The 16,936-nt window shown below is 46.7% G+C and overlaps 1 protein-coding gene across 1 annotated transcript; it reads right to left on the bottom strand.

Annotated features, from left to right (window-relative positions):
- Positions 1–581: 581 nt before the first annotated feature.
- Nqo1 (NAD(P)H quinone dehydrogenase 1) lies at positions 582–15,863 on the bottom strand. Its single transcript, XM_029480809.2, has 6 exons — positions 15,672–15,863; positions 5,915–6,079; positions 5,708–5,838; positions 5,097–5,210; positions 3,440–3,541; positions 582–1,498 (listed from the first exon to the last, which is right to left on the bottom strand). Exons 1-6 carry the CDS (start codon positions 15,676–15,678, stop codon positions 1,193–1,195), a joined length of 825 nt encoding a protein of 274 aa, XP_029336669.1. The 5' UTR covers positions 15,679–15,863; the 3' UTR covers positions 582–1,192.
- Between the last annotated feature and the right edge of the window lie 1,073 nt (positions 15,864–16,936).

The raw sequence follows: 16,936 nt of genomic DNA, 5'->3' as shown, positions 1-16,936 counted from the left end.
CACGCCTTTAATCCCAGCACTTGGGAGGCAGAGGCAGGTGGATTTCTGAGTTCGAGGCCAGCCTGGTCTACAAAGTGAGTTCCAGGACAGCCAGAGCTATACAGAGAAACCCTGTCTCGAAAAACCAAAAAAAAAAAAAACAAAAACAAAAAACAAAAAAACTGATCAACTGATCTTCAAAAATAAAAAAGGAATGTCATTGATTTCACAATATTGCAGAAAAACCTTCCAGACTTTTGTATATGTCAAGTTGTTTTTCTTTGGTAGAAGGCTACCGGTTTTCATTGTGGCACTTAGGATTATTTTTATGTGTACACCCGCTTTATTATGTATGTATGTATGTATGTATGTATGTATGTATGTATGTATGTATGTATGTATTTATACTTATCTATGCATGCAGTGCCTGCAGGAGCCAGAAGAGGGCACTGGATCCCTTGGAACTGGGGTTAGAAAAGCAGTTGGCCTTTCTGAAGGTTTTCTGCAAGAGCCAACAAGTGCACTTGGCTGCTGAGCCATCTCCAGGTCGGGAAGGGGCTATTGCTGTTAAGTATTAAAGGGCTTAAAGGCACGCACCACCATCTGATGTATGATGTATTTATTTATTTCGATTTTTAAAAAAGGAATAGAAAGAATGAGACAGAGATCTGTTTTAAAATTCCTTCCCCAGGACCTGGGTGTGCTGTGTACAAGACAGAGAAGAGCTGGAGAGCCATCCCCCTGGGCACCATGTCAGTCACTGCACAGTAATTGAAACCAGGATGTATCATAAACAGGCTTTAGCTAACTGCTAACTGCTAAACAAGTTAGTCCCTTGGCCATTGTTTTCTTGGAGCAATTCCCTTCTGTCCTAAACCACAGAGAGGTGATTATAGACAACGAATCCTGATGGAGGACTGGATGCCATCTAACTGGGGCTAGTCCTGAAGAAAAAGGCGTATATTGCATAAATGACCTAGAAGAGTATTTTCCAGCTCGCTTCTGCACCTCCCCCTGAGGCCCCTAATCTGACTTCATTCATTTTGCTGTTACGGCCATGGCAGAACTATCAAAAAAAAAAAAAAAAAAAAAAAGCATAAAGCAAGCTTACTCCTTTTCCCATCCTTGTGGAGCAAAGGAAAAAAATGAAAGCAAGTCAGACAAGCTGGGGAAAAAGAAAGCTGCGTCTAACTATATGTTAGGAAAAAAATCCTTATTTTCTAGCTTTGATCTGGTTGTCGGCCGGAATGGACTTGCCCAGATGATGGCCCACAGAGAGACCAAACTTGTTCTTCCTCTGCTCCTCTTGAACTTCCTTTTTCATTAAGAATCCGGCCTGAAAGTTTAGGTCAAACAGGCTGCTTGGAGCAAAATAGAGTGGGGTCTCCTCCCAGACCGTTTCCAGACGTTTCTTCCATCCTTCCAGGATCTGCGTGCGGGCATCTGGTGGAGTGTGGCCAATGCTGTAAACCAGTTGAGGTTCCAAGACCTGGAAGCCACAGAAACGCAGGATGCCACTCTGAGGAGAAACAGAACACAGAAGTAAGTCACAGGAGTTAAGTCCGTACTGTAAACGGGCATCAGAAGTTGATCTGCGGGGTGGAGAGCTAAGATTCACTGCTCTTTCAGAGTACCCAGCTTGTTTCCCAGCATCCAGATGGAGAGACTCACCTGTCACTCCAGTTCTAAGGGATTAGATGATCTTTTCTGACGTCTGTGGGCACTCACATAAACGTAGCATACATACCCACAACAATAAAAAGAATAAATAGAAATCTTAAAAACAAAAACAAAAACAAAACAAAACAAAAAACTTGCAGCTTGAGAGATGCATTGGTGACTAAGAGGACCCACGTGGTGGCTCACAACCATCTGTAACTGCTGTTCCAGGGAATCCAATGTACTCTTCTGGCCTTCACGAACATTGCATACACACGGTACACAGACAAACAGCAGGCAAAACTCATAAAAATAAAACTTAAATAAAAAAAAAACTTTTAAGAGGGTGAGTTGGGCTTGCCAATGGGAGAATATGCAATCTGAGGTGCCCTGGGGAATTGACACAGGTCCTTCTCTTACCTTCTGCCCTCCCTCCCTAGCCTCCTTGGCGGAGCTTGAATGAGTAAAAACCTTGAAACTGTGCCAACCTGGATCCTCTGCCAAAAAGAGCCGGAAATTGTATTACATTAGGGAGAGCATTTGCTCCTTGGCTCTGGCTCATGCGAGGGCATGTGGATGCGCATTTGTCTGCCTCTCCACATGATGAACTCAGTTTGCACAAATGGTCTTTCCAGCGCCAGTCTTGCTCGCTCTCCTCTGCACCTCCAGTCCTGAGTGGACATACTCCTCAGCGTCCAACCCACCTCGGAGACAAGCTCGGTGAACCTGATTCTTGTCCCGGGGAGCCAGATATGGCTGTCCATGCCTTAAACCCAGCACCCAACAGGTTGAGGCAGGAGAACCGCCACAAGTTCAAGTCTACCTTGGGACTGTATATGAACCTCCTCCCACCTTAAAACAATAAAAGGTCTTGCCGGGCAGTGATGGTGCACGCCAGGTGGATTTCTGAGTTCGTCACTAGCCTAGTCTTCAGTGTGAGTTCCAGGGCTACACAGAGAAACCCTGTCTTGGAAAACCCAAAACACAAACAAACAAACAAACAATAAAAGAGCAGGAGAGATGGCTCAGCGAGTAGAGTCAAGGTACCAGCCTTGTAAGTCTGATGGAGAGAGAGCCCAGAACCTATGTAAAAAAGTGAATGCAGTTGGGTGGCAGCGGCACACGTCTTTAATTCCAGCACTTGAGTCAGAGGTGGGTGGATCTCCGAGTTTGAAGCCAGCCTGGTCTACAGAGTGAGTTACAAGACAGATATACAGGGAAACCCTGTCTCAGAAAATCCAATATATGCGGCAGCATGAATCTGCAATCCCAGCATGCCAAGAGGCAAGATAGGAGGCAGAGACAGGAGAACTGCCCAGAAGTTCAAGGTCAGTGAGCCTTGACCACACAGTACTACAAAAGCCAAGGAAATCCTGGTATCAACAAGATATAAAGGGAGAGCCGACTCCCAAAAGTTGACCTCTGATACACACGTGCACGTGCACACACAATCGCACAGGCACACACATGCATGTGCACACGCACGCATACATACAAGCACACACATGCACGCCCACACATACATTTTTTTAATTATTAAAATATTCTGGGGTTACAGATATAATTCCAGGAAGACTGGAAAGAGCCAAGGCCGTGGCTGCACACACTGAGGCCCTGGTGCAGATAGAAGAGACTTTGACCGTGTGCCCTGGGTCATCTCACAAGCTCCTGAAGGAAACGTAGGAGCGGCTGCCCTGTTCCCTGGCTGCTCTCCTCACCCCTTGGGTCAGTTCTGAGTTACTGTCTGGAGGTTTGGACTCCGAGGAACGCTCGGCTAACAAACTCCTCTGGAAGGAGCTACCTGAATCGGCCAGAGAATGACGTTCATGTCCCCGTGGACACCCTGAAGAGAGTACATGGAGCCGCTACCCCCAGTGGTGATGGAAAGCAAGGTCTTCTTATTCTGAAAGAGAAAACAAGTGTCACCCGCCCCTCTCCTGGGTCCCAGTGAGTTAATGAACAGGGGGCCCCCGGGGAGAAGGACAAATGAAGCCACCCTATCAGGGCTATTATTTCAGGCTTCAGGTCCTCTGCCACCTCAGCATGACTCTGCACATGTTCCAACCGTAGCTGGGACCAGCATGTGGCTGTGGATAGCCGTGACTACAGCACAAATCAACTCACTCAAAACTTCAGGAGACAGCTGGGTATGGTGGCTCACGACTTTAACCCCAGTGCCCAGGAGACAGAGGGAGGTGGGTCTCTCTTGAGTGAGTTCCAAGCTAGCCAGGGCTTCATCATAAGACCCTGTGTCAATTTTTATTAATTTACTTTTTAAAAAGAGTCGAGGCTGGAGAGATGACTCAGTGGTTATAAACCCTGGCTGCTCCTCCAGAGGACCCAGATACAATTTCCAGCACCCAGATGGCAGCTCACAACTATAATGCCTGTTCCAGGGGAATCTAACACCCTCATTTTAAACATACATGCAGGCAAAACACCAATGTACATAAAATAAGAATAAATGGATGCTTAAAAATCTATTTAAAAATAAAAGTCACAAGATAGTTCTTATCACTATTTGGCCTCCAAAAAACAAAGATTCTTTTTTTTTTTTCAGTTTTACATTTTATTCAGACAGGATCTCATGTAGCCCAAGCTAGCCTAAAACTCACTAAGTAGCTGAGGATGGCCTTTCCCACCCAAATGGGAGTTCAGGTGTCTGTCACCAACCAAGTCAGTTAGATTTTTCCATTTTGATTTTTCCTACGGAAAAATCTCAAGCACGAAGAGACAAGGATAACAAAAATAAAATAAAATAAAATAAAATCTACCAAACAGCTTGAAGTCTAGTTTCCCTCTCCTATGCCAGCCACTCATTAATCCCCTCAACACTTGCTTTTTCAAGTTGTTTTTTGTTTTTTGTTTTTTCTGGAACATTTTAAAACAAGGTCCAAAGGCTGGTGAGATGGCTTAGCTGGTAAAGTCACTTGCCACCGAGCCTGACAACCTGAGTCTGACCTCCCATCTGCAACTTGTCCCCTGCCTTCCACATAGACACTGTGGCAGGCATGTGTCCCTCCCCCACACAGGCATAAAGAGCAGTCTGGAGAGATGGGGTGAAGAGCACTGGCTGTTCTTCAGAAGACCCAGGTTCAGTCCCAGCACCCATGGTGGCTCACAACTGTCCTGTGACTCCAGGAAGATGTGACCCCCTTTTCTGGACTCCTCAGTCACTGCACACGTGAGGTACACAGACATATAAACAGGCGAAGCACCCATATACATAAAAGAATAAGTAAATATAAAAAAGAATTGAGCAGAAAAAACCATCCTGTCGAAAGAACACTCATATACATACATAAAATAGGTAAATGTAGAAAAAAAAAACTGAACAAGTCCAATCCATCCTGTCATTTGATTTATAAGAGCTATACAATGCGTCCTCCCTGGTCTTAAGAGTCCATCTGTACTCTCAGGACAGAGTCTACTCAGGAGATGGCCAATGGTTCACCTACCTGGAAAGGACCGTTGTCGTACATGGCAGCATATGTGTAGGCAAATCCTGCTACGAGCACTCTCTCAAACCAGCCTTTCAGAATGGCGGGCACCCCAAACCACTGCAACGGGAACTGTGGGGCAGACCAAGAAGTCAGATCGCGGTTCGTTCTTTCTCTCTCTCTCTCTCTCTCCTCTCTCTCTCTCTCTCTCTCTCTCTCTCTCTCTCTCTCTCTCTCTCTCTCTCTCTCTCTCTCTCTCTCTCTCTTGCCCGCACACACAATTACACAAAGCATATCAGCTCAGCTGCACACCCTCTGACTGGCATCACTAAGAATGCAGAGGTCCCCAGGCCCATAAGGACAAATACCACAGACAACACTTTCTTCCTTTCTTTTTTTTTTTTTTCTTGTTTTTTTTTTTGTTTGTTTGTTTGTTTGTTTGTCTTTTGTTTTTCAAGACAGGGTTTCTCTGTGTAGCCCTGGCTGTCCTGGAACTCACTCTGTAGACCAAGCTGGCCTCGAACTCAGAGATCTGCCTGCTTCTGCCTCCCAAGTGCTGGGATTAAAGGCGTGCACCACCACTGCCCGGCCAGACACCGCTTTCTTATGATTTCTGTCCTATGTGATACCTGAAAAATCACCAGGTCTGCAGCTTCCAGCTTCTTGTGTTCGGCCACAATATCTGGGCTCAGGCGTCCTTCCTTATATGCTAGAGATGACTCGGAAGGATACTGAAAGTTCTTCGAGTCCTTCAGCTCACCTGTTGGGTAGCAAGAGTGATGGGGCTGAGGCTGGGCCACAGGGGTCCGCTGCCAATGGAGAGAGACGGTTCTTACCTGTGATGTCATTTCTGGAAATGATGGGGTTGAAGTTCATAGCATAGAGGTCAGACTCGAGTACCTCCCATCCTTTCTTCTTCAGAGCCTCTACAGCAGCCTCCTTCATGGCGTAGTTGAATGATGTCTTCTCTGAATGGGCCAGTACAACCAGGGCTCTTCTCACTGTTTAGATATATGTGAGGCATGGAAAGAAAATCCAAACAGGACGGGTGAATCCCTAATCTAAAGTGTTTGGGATCAGACATGTTTCCCACCTTCGTTTCTCAGCATGGGGAACAGTGGCTAGCATTATCAACTAAATGTCTTTCATCTGAAAATCTACACTTGAGGCTGGTGAGATGGCTCAGCAGATAAGGGCACTTCCTGCCAAGTCGGGTGTCCTGAGTTCGATCCCCAGGACCCACCTGGTGGAAGAAGAGAATCAACTTCTGAAGTTATCCTGAACTCCACAAAGATCTCTCTCTCTCTCTCTCTAAATGTAATCAAACATTTTTTTTTAAAAAAATCTGAAGTCTAGAGGTATTGCTATAGTTGATTAATCTGCTCTACCTCTCTGGCAGTGGCTCCATGTGGGTTCCTCACGAGCTACCTCAATGCTCTAGATTCTCAAATGAAAGACACACACATACACACACACACAGCCTTCTATTTTAAAGAAATAGTTATTTATTTTATATATATGAGTACACTGTAGCTGTACAGATGGTTGTGAGCCACCATGTAGTTACTGGGAATTAAACAACTCAGGACCTCTGCTCCCTCTGGCCCCGCTTGCTCAGGCCCAAAGATTTTTGGGGTTTTTTGTTTGTTTGTTTTTCAAGACAGGGCTCTGTATAGCCCTGGCTATCCTGGAACTCACTCTGTAGACCAGGCTGGCCTCAAACTCAGAAATCTGCCTGCCTCGATTTATTTATTATATGTAAGTACACTTTAGCTGTCTTTAGACACACCAGAAGAGGGCGTCGGATCCCATTACAGATGGTTGTGAGTCACCATGTGGTTGCTGGGATTTGAACTCAGGACCTCTGGAAGAGCAGTGCTCTTAACCGCTGAGCCATCTCACCAGCCCGACCCCCAGCCTTCTATTTTAATCCTCCGTGCTGGTAGCACGCTCTCCCCTCCCATATTCCTGAATTATTACTTACTAAAACCTTTATTCCTGGCTGCCTCGTACCCAGGCTTGCAGTCTTCCTGGGCCACAATCTCCAACTCCTACATGTCGGCAGTCTCTCTGCCCTGTACCTCTCAAGTCTGATCCTTCCGCTTCCCCTGGCGTGGCAGTACTAAATCCTTCTTCCCTGGGTTCCCTTGCCTCGGTCTCCCCTGCCCAGCCATCTACCGTTGGCAACTTTATTTGCCAATCAGACCCAGCTGAGGGCAGGGACCCTCAGTGTCTTACATGCAGATGTGATCCAGTAAGTTTTGGAGCCGAATTAACACAAGTAGCATTTGAATTAATCCACAACACAGCAAGCTCCAAAATAAAACCAAAATATTTTGAACATCATGTCAGCGCTCAAAAGAGTTTCCTAGGTGTGGTGGTGGTGGCGCACACATTTAATCTCAGCATTTGGGAGTCAGAGACAGGCAAATCTCTGCGAATTTGAGGCCAGCCTGATCTACAGAGCTAGTTCCAGAATAGCCAGGGCTACAAACAACTCAAACAACAAAACAAAAACAAAAAGTTTCCCAAAACGCCAGATGTGATGGCACACACTTTTAATCTCAACACTCGGGAGGCAGAGGCAGGTGGATCTCTGAGCTTGAGGTCAATCACGACTTCATATGGAGATCCTGTCCAAAAATTTTATTTTTATTTTTCATTTTTTTATTTTGCAGTTGAAGAAAGGTGTTTATTGGGCATGAGGAAACATACATACAGCAGACACAGAGAGAAAAAACACCCTCAGCAAAGCACGGGGTGCAGGGTAGAGGGGACCTTGGAAAACCTAAACAAATCCCCCATCCAAAACGTTAAAGAAAAAGATTAAGGCTGAGATTGTAACTCCTGGTAGAATGCTTGCCTAGCTCTTGGCTCCATCCTTAGTAGCATTTAAGAAAGCTTGCCTCTGATTTCAGCTTTTCTATCTGAATGAACCAGCAAAGCTTCTGCAACCCGGAAGCCAGCGATCACAAGGGAAGAGGTGATAAGTAACAGGCGATTGGAACCCATTTGTCTTAGTTTACTTACTGTCTTAGTCGCTATGTCAAGACCAAGGTAACTCTTAGAAAGAATTTAACTGTGGGCTTGCTACAGTTTCAAAGGGTTAATCCATTATCACCATGGTGGCATGGCGGTACTCTACATCCTGATCCACAGGAAGAAAAAGAGAGGGCAACACCGGGCATGCATGGCTTGAGCTTTTGAAACCTCAAAGCCTACTCCAAAGTGATACACTCCCTCCAACAAGGTCATGCCTCCTTATCCTTCTAATAGATCAATTCCTGTAGCTAAGCGCTCACATATATGAGCCTGTGGGGCCATTCTTACTCAAGCTACCATCCTTACTGTTGCTATAACTGAATACCACAGGCTAGATGGTTATAAAAAAGAGAGAGAGAGAGAAAGAGAGAGAGAGAGAAAGAGAGAGAGAGAGAGAGAGAGAAGGGTTTTTTTTGGGGGGGGGTTCACAGCACTAGAAGTTGGGAGGAGGAGGGGTGGTGGAACCCAGAGAAGAAGGCCTTTTTGCTGGTGAGGACTCAAGAGTCCAAAGACAGTTTTGGGTAACACAGGGCAAGAGAGACAGATTCAAGACAGAGCTACAGTGGCTCTTAAAACACCCCCATTATAAAACAATCTCTCCACACACTAATCCATAGAAGACAGAGCCATTTTTACCCAGTAACCTCACGCTCTGTGAGAAAAGAGTCTCACATAGCCCAGGCTAGTTTCAAACTCACCGGGTAGTAGAGGATAGCTTTGAACCCCTGATCCTTCTATCTCTACCTCCCAAATGCTGGGACCTCCATGCCCACGCCAGCCACCCCCTTACTCTCCCACTGAGTTAAGAGGATCCTCTGAATACGCCCTCATAGTGATCAAATTCCAGTGTGTGTGAGCCTGTGCTTAATCATGTGTGCCCATGTGAAGGCCAGAGGACAACCTTGGATGTCGCTCCTCACGCTCTTTCCACCCTGTTTGAAACATGATCTATTTTCTTTTTCTCACTAAACTTGTTTTAATGGTCTCAAAATCCTGTGACAGATTTTTGGTCACGTTGTTTCCATTAAAAAGTACTGAAACATGATCTAGCCTGGCAGTTTCCAAGTAGGTCAGCCAGGATGGCTGCCAGCAAGCCCAGGGACTTTCCTGGCGCTGTTTCCCTACACTCTGCCATACCTGGCTTTTCTAAAGAAAACAAAAACGAAAACAAACAAACAAACAAAACATGGGTTCTAGGGATTTGAACTCGTGGCATCTTGCTTGTAGCACCAAGTCCACCACAGCCATAAATAAAGAAGCCAATGAATGAGGCGAGCCATGCACTTAGATTGAGCTTGCGTTCTGCATGTTTTGCCTCTGGCTTCATGGCTTGCACGTGGAATGCCCCCGCAACTAGGTCTAGTTGTTCATATCTATAATCTCAGCATTTGAGAGGCAGAAAAGCAGGAGGACAATAGGTTCTAGCCCAGCACGAAGGACAAAGTAGACCCTGTCTTAAAAAAAAAATAGAAAAAAACAGTCCCTACAGGCTCAAGGGTTGGAAACTTAGTCCCCAGCCTGTGGTGGTACTTCAGAAGGTGACAGAACTCGGGGAACAGGGGTTGGAGGCTGGAGTAAGGGTGGGGCTGACTGGAGCAATGAGTCCCTAGGAGGATGCTTTTTAAGATTAGACCCGGGTGCCGGGCGTGGTGGTGCACACCTTTAATCCCAGCACTCAGGAGGCAGAGGCAGGCAGATTGCTGAGTTCGAGGCCAGCCTGGTCTACAGAGTGAGTTCCAGGACAATCAGGGCTACACAGAGAAACCTTGTCTCAAAAACAAAAAACAAAACAAACAAACAAACAAACAAACAAGATTAGATCCGGATGTTGGCTTCTCTCCCTGTCTACCTTGAGGTGAGGAGCCTCTACCACAAACTCCAGGACCCCTTCTGCTCACAGCTATGCAAACAAACTAATAAAAATGGAAAGAGGCTCTCCTCATCGTCCTCCTTCCCCTCTTCTTCCCCTTCCCTTTTGGATGACCCTCTTTCTCCCTCCCTCCCCTACTCCTCCCTCCCCCATGGTGACTTCCCTGGCCTTGGTCCTTGGGGCCTGTGAACTCGCCCACCTGACAGCAGCTTCCCAATTTAAAAACAAAACAACAACAACAACAACAAAAAAAAACAAAACAAAAAACTGGAAAGGAGGTAAAGATGTCAAAGCCTCAAACCCTGAGTGTGACCACAGTGACCAGCGCTGTGGGGAGCCGTGAGGGAGGCTCCAGGAAGAGGCAGGGGGCCTTTTACCTCAGGAGCATTTTGTTCCCTGGACTGTTGTTGGGTGTGATTTCCTGCCTCCCTGTGACAGACGCTTCCATTCAGTTTATAAGACGTGTTTATTCTTGTTGGACGTTGTAACCAAGCTATAGAACCCCACGTGGTTGAAAGGATTTGCCAAGAGCTGTCTTAGATGGCCCCGAATCTGGTTTCCCAGATATAATCCATAGCATGTGCCAGGTAATTGTGCTTAAATTGCTCTGTCCTGAGAAAGTTCTGGGAAGGGCTGCTTGGTTACCGTTTAGAACCTGCTTACTGGCGTTTATTTTTACACATGTTTCTGATCAGGTGTTTCTAAACTCCCCCTTCCTTGGATCACGGCTTTCTGTGTTACGTACTTGTATAAATGTGCACTGAACCTGAAGTAAGGTTTTCTCCAGCATGAGACTGTAGTCCAACCTAGTCTTTGAGGCTTTCAATCCCAGGTCTCCCTGACAGATCTGCAGAGACCCAAATTGATGCTCAGACCCCACATAAGGGTGTGAAAAACAGTGGCCAGGGTTGTCCTCAGGTCTTCACATAAATACTGTGGCACACACACACACACATGCACACAGGTACACACAGGCACTCAGGTACACACACAAGCACACAGGTACACACACAGGCACACAGGTATACAAACACAGGCACACAGAGACACACACAGATAAAGACACATACATGCACACAGGTACACAGGCACACAAACACAGATACAGGCACACACATGCACACAGGTTCGCAGGCAAACAAACACACATAGGCACACACACACGTTGATAAAGGCACACACATGCACACAGGTACACAGGCACACACACAGACACAGGTACACACACAGACACACTCAGATACAGGCACACACATACACACAGGTACACATATAGGCACACACACAGGCATACACACAAGCGCACACACATTCACACACACAGATACAAGCACACACATGCACACAGGTGCACAAAAGCACACAAACATACACACATATAGGCACACACTCACCCAGGCACACACACAGGCACATACAGGTATAGACACACACACTCACAGAGGTACTCACAGGCACACACACACACACACAAGTACACATATACACAGACATACACACACATACAGGCACACACATACACAGGTACACACCACTCTAATAATAACAAATACATTTTAAAAATAAAATTGAAATGGAAGAAAGGGATGAGCAAGAAGAATAAAGAATGCATTCTGAGTTCGTGAGAAATTAGTGTCTACTGATGCTGGCTCCCCCCCCCACAAAAAAAAAAAAAAAACAGAATTTCTCTGTGTAGCCCTGGTTTTCCTGGAACACAGGCTGGCTGCCTCTGTCTCCACCTCCCCAGCGCTGGGATTAAAGATGTGCATCACCACCACCACCTGACAATGGTGGCATATTTAATTGACCACCGACATGAAAATAAAATGATCTTCCTAGAAAATCAGTAGAATGGTCAGGGATAGGTGACTAGGTCATAAAAGGAACCTCTGGGTGCTGTGGGTATAGAGTTTCTTGTATTAAATAACTATTTTTTTAAGGATTTATTTTTATTTATCTGTTGATGTGGGTGTTACCTCTGGAGGCCAAAGAGTACCCTGCCTGGTCTTGCGAGGTCTGAACTCTGGTCCCTGGATCTGAAGTCTGGCCCTCAGCATTATGCAGCAAATGCTCCTAACTCTATCAACATTCCAGCCCCCAGGTTTCATTTGAATTATTCCATAAACAGAAATAACCTCCGGGGTAATGAAAGACCTTAGTGTTTGTTTGGGGATGAGTTTGGAAACACACCAGGAAGTTCTGTTAGCACACTAGCCAACACCAGCTTCTGCTCTGCCTTGCATCTCCCCATCTAGTGGGTCCACCCCTGCTTTCTGTTTTATGCTGGGGTTTGAATCTGGAGCCTCATGCTCCCTATAACCGAGCCCTGCAGCCCCAGCGTGATCTTGCCAGTGCCTCTTGTTCCCTGCTCTGATGGACTGCCAAGAAACAGATGGGTTGTTCGTTGTTCCACGAATCCTGAAATGGAGGAGAACTTGCTCCCCTCCCCACCCCACAGGCACCTGTGCCTGATTTCCACTCCATTTACCCCCTGAAATGCTCAGGTCATCAGACACCAAGCTCCCAGCAGTACCAGATTGTTAACTGGGCACCTATTACATACCGTAGGGGCTGGGGACCTGGGCTTCGTAACTGTGGAGCCTAAACTTCTCAAAAAGTCATTTTTTATTGAAATTAAAATAGACCAAGTGTGGTGGTGCAAGCCTTTAATCTTAGCACTGGGGAGGCTCAGACAGATCTCTGTGAATTCAAGGCCAGCCTGGTCTACATAGTGAGTTCCAGGACAGCCAGGGCTATGTAGAAAGACCTTGTTGGGGCTGGAGAGATGGTTCAGAGGTTAAGAGCACTGACTGCCCTTCCAGAGGTCCTGAGTTCAAATCCCAGCAACCACATGATGGCTCACAACCATCTGTAATGGGATCTGATGCCCTCTTCTGGTGTGTCTGAAGACAGCTACGGTGTACTTACATATAATAAATAAATAATTTTTTTTAAAAAGGAGGAAGGGAGAGAGAGAGAGAGAAGAAACCATTTTTAAATTTTAGAATATACTTATTTTACAGATATGGGTGTTTTGTTTGCACATATGCCTGTGCAACAGATACACTCCTGGTACCCTCAGAAGGACTGGAATTACAAAAAGTTTTGGCTCCCACGTGAACACTGGGGAGCAAGCCCCGATTCTCTACAAGAGCAGCCTGTGTGCTTAACCAACGAGCGCTCTCTCCACCTTGATATTGTTTGTTTGTTTTGTTGTGGGTTTTCTTTTGTGTTTTTCTGAGACAAGGTCTCATTGTGTGGTCTTGGTTGCCCTGGAGTTTGTTACATACACAAGGCTGGACTCAAACTTATAAAGACCCATCTGCTTCTACCTCCTGAGTGCTTTTAAATTACATTATTTATTTTTTCAGTGTGTGTGTGTGTGTGTGTGTGTGTGTCCTAGGCAGAACTTGCAGGAGTTGGAGTTGGTTCTCTCTTTCCATGTGGGTCCTAATGAGGGAACCCAGGTCATCAAGCCTGCCTGGTAGCAGGTCCCTTTATCCAGTAACATTCTTGGCAACCCTGACTCTAAATTTGGGTAGCTGAAGTTATCTGGACCGTCCCCTGGAAACAAACCTCACTCCAATATCCAGCCCAGTCTTGCTTTCAGCCTCCCTCCCCCAGCCCCACCTGAAAACTTCAGTGCTTCCCAGCCCTCTGCAGGGAACGACAGGGGAGACCTCCATCAGACTGGCCCATAGTGGCCTCCATCAGACAGTGGCCTCCATCAGACAGTAGCCTGTAGTGGGTGACATTTTCTTGATTAGTGATTGACTTGGGGAGGGTCAGCTCCCTGTGATTGGTGTCACCCTTGGACAGGTGCCACTCACTGAGTTGTGTGAGAAAACAGGCTGAAAAGGTCACAGAGAGCAAGCCAGTAAGCAGAGTTCTCCTGCTTCAGTTCCCACCTCCAGGTTCCTGCCTCCATTAACCTTGGTGATGAACTAGGACCCGGAACTGTCAGTTGAAATGCACCCTTTCCTTCTCCGCTTGCTTTTGGTCGGCGTTTTCTCGAAGCAACAGAGAACAGACCAGTTTGCCAGTATTACAGCCTATGGGTGTCATTTTTCTGTTTTATTTTTTATTTTGTCAATCTTCTACTCTAATTTGTAAATTAAGTTTAGCCTGGCCTGGGCACACACCTGCACTGGGGCACAGAGGCAGGAGGATCAGGTGTTCAAGGTCAGCCTAGACCAAATCGAGTTTGAAGCTAGTCTGGCCAAAATGAATGAGTGAATGAACGGATGGATGAATAAACAAACACTGACCTGAAATGAACACAAGTGTGGGAGTGTAAGATGAATATAATAATGCTTGTGCTCTGTGCTGTCTGCGGCTCCAGTGGAGGGGGCTTGGAACATTTATCCCTCATGCATAAATGGAGACCGAAGCAGACACAGCCTTACCAGCTGTTGAAAACCCTCCCTCGCTGGCTCTCCCAGCAACTCATCGCAGAGCTTAGAGAACACTGGGATGACCCTGTACAACAGCAGAAGCATCCTTCCCTCCCTCTGTGCTTTTAGCAAGGCGAGATCCTGAGTGCATTTTCGGAGGCTGAAATAGTTTTAAAGGGAAAGGAACTCCAAAAAGTTACAGTCCTGCCCCAACGGAGGAACCACCGTCTAAACCTAATTGCTGCCCAGAACTCAGAGCCAGGCCCTGTTGGGAAGTACTTAGCCCTGGAGGCTACTTGGCCAAGAACGCAGTAGATGCCAGTCAAACACTAGACAATAATGTGGTGGTAACTGCCAAGGACTCTCCCCTGCCTTCCCCTGGGCTGATGGCAAAGTGAGGAGACTGTCACAAAAATTGACCAATTAACAAATCGGATTTCCTGCTCCAGGGTCACAGTAGAAACTTTCCAGAGCCAGGCAGGCTGGAATTAGGCTCCAATTCTGTTACACTCCTTCTCAGCTCCGCTCCCTGTACCCATCTCCACATCTTTCTGTTTTCTTTCACAAAGTGGTGATCCCCCTTTTTAAAACCTGCGGTTTGGTTTGTTGGTTTGTTTGTTTGAGACAGTCTCTCTCCATTATGTAGCTCTGACTGTCCCGGAACTGGCTCTATAGACCAGGCTACCTTGGAACTTAAAAGAAATTTGCCTGCCTTTGCCTCCAGGGTGCCACCAAGCCCAGCAAGTCCCTGTAAATTGCCTGCTTATATTTCTAAATGTTAGCAACGTATTTCCAAATGGTTAAATACTATCTGGCCTAGGCTGGGGACGTGCGCAGAGCTCAGGTGGTAGAGAGTTTGTCTAGCATGCAGGAAGTCCTGGTTTCGATTCAATTCCCAGAGCCGTGTCAATCAGACGTGGTGATGAGCACTTAGAATCCTGGCACTTAGGCAGTGGAGGCAATAAGACCCCAAGTTAAAGGCTATCCTTCACTAGACAGCAGCTTTAAGGCCAACCTAGGACATATGTTACCCTTTTTCTAAATAGTCCAAACGCGGTACAGAGAGTGGCCAGCTCTGTTAAGGAACGGTGTAGAAGGGGCAATGCTGGAGTTGCCCACGGGTGAACTTGGGCTGCAGAATAATCCGCATCTCTGGTTCTGAGAAGAAGTTCTCCTTCCAGAGACTAACCGAGGCTCATCCAGGTTCCTAACCACTTCACTTTTCCTCACAGCCAGCCCCTACATCCTCCTCAGAGTAAATCAGACTGGAGTTGGCGCCACACTCACCCGCCATGGCTCCAGATGTTGAGGGAGGATCGTAATACCGAACGCTGATTGGCTGAGCAGCTGGTTGCCAGGACAACCCTAAAGCTCTTCAGAGAGATCCTTAGGGCTGGCTACAGTCTAGGCTAGTACAGCTGAGCCGTGGGGTATGGGCTGAGCGCAGGCTTTATATCCTGCTTATGCCCGCCCAGCCCACTGTGCAGAGCAGCCAGCGAGGGCGGGGCTGGATTCTGGAACCCAGAGGCGCCTTGGGAAGATACCAAGTTATTGGCAGGGAGAAGCAGTTTGGGGCTGGACTAGGACTCCTGTATATGGAAGTCAAAAGGATTCCCCCGGAGCAAGGGAGTGAGAGAGAATTTGAGGATATGGGGACATATTGGATAAATCCATCTGCTCCCTGTCCCAAGACCTCCTGGGTACAAAATGGAAATTTCCAACAGAAATCTTAGAGCTTCATGGGACCTGCCTACATAATCAGGCTGTGTAGATTAGTCCTCACTCAGCCGTGGGAAGTCACCTTTGCACGCTAGGGGAAAGGTGGGGCAGCTAAAAGGATGGGCTCAAATTTTGCCAACTCACTGTGACTCTAGACTGAAAGTTCAGAGAGACTTGTCCTAGTGTGAAATAAATTTGTTTCTTCTGTGCTGCGTTCTGCTCTTAGAAACTGCAAAAACTGCTCCCTGGGTATACACGCTTGGGTCTCCTCAACTTTGCCCCCGGTGACCAGGTAACGGGAACTCATCTGTGGGACCCTCTAGGAAGTCAGAGCAAAGCTGGCAGGAGACAGCAGCCACAGGGAAGTATTTCTGTAGCCACGGATGAAACTTAATAACTTGACATGAAGATTTACATCAGAATATAGAACTGAACAAAAAAGGTTTTAAATCTCCTTAAGTAAAAATTTTGTTTGTGGGACCTTGGTGGCGCACGCCTTTAATCCCAGCAGTTCGGAGCGAGATACAGGTGGAACTTTGTGAGTTGAAGAACCTGGTCTATATAGTAGGTTCCATAACAGTCAAGGCTACGCGGTGAGATCCTGTCCCAAAACAAAAATGGTAAAGTTACCCTACGGAGCTTGTAGGAACTTGTCAGGAAGTCAAAGGGAGCTGTTAGGATAGCTGACTGCTTTCCCGGCGAGCCCTTTTTAGTTCCCAACACCTTAGTGGGGCTGCCCACAAACACTTGGTTTTTTTTTGGTTTGGGTTTTGGTTTTTTTGTTTTTTGTTTTTTGAGACAGGGTTTCTCTGTATAGCCCTGGCTGTCCTGGA

Source organism: Mus caroli, unplaced genomic scaffold, assembly GCF_978045245.1.
Source record: "Mus caroli unplaced genomic scaffold, Mus_caroli_1 scaffold_10, whole genome shotgun sequence".
Lineage (NCBI taxonomy): Eukaryota > Metazoa > Chordata > Mammalia > Rodentia > Muridae > Mus > Mus caroli.
The sequence above is the reverse complement of the archived record's forward strand: the minus strand, read 5'-3'. Positions and strand labels throughout refer to the sequence as shown.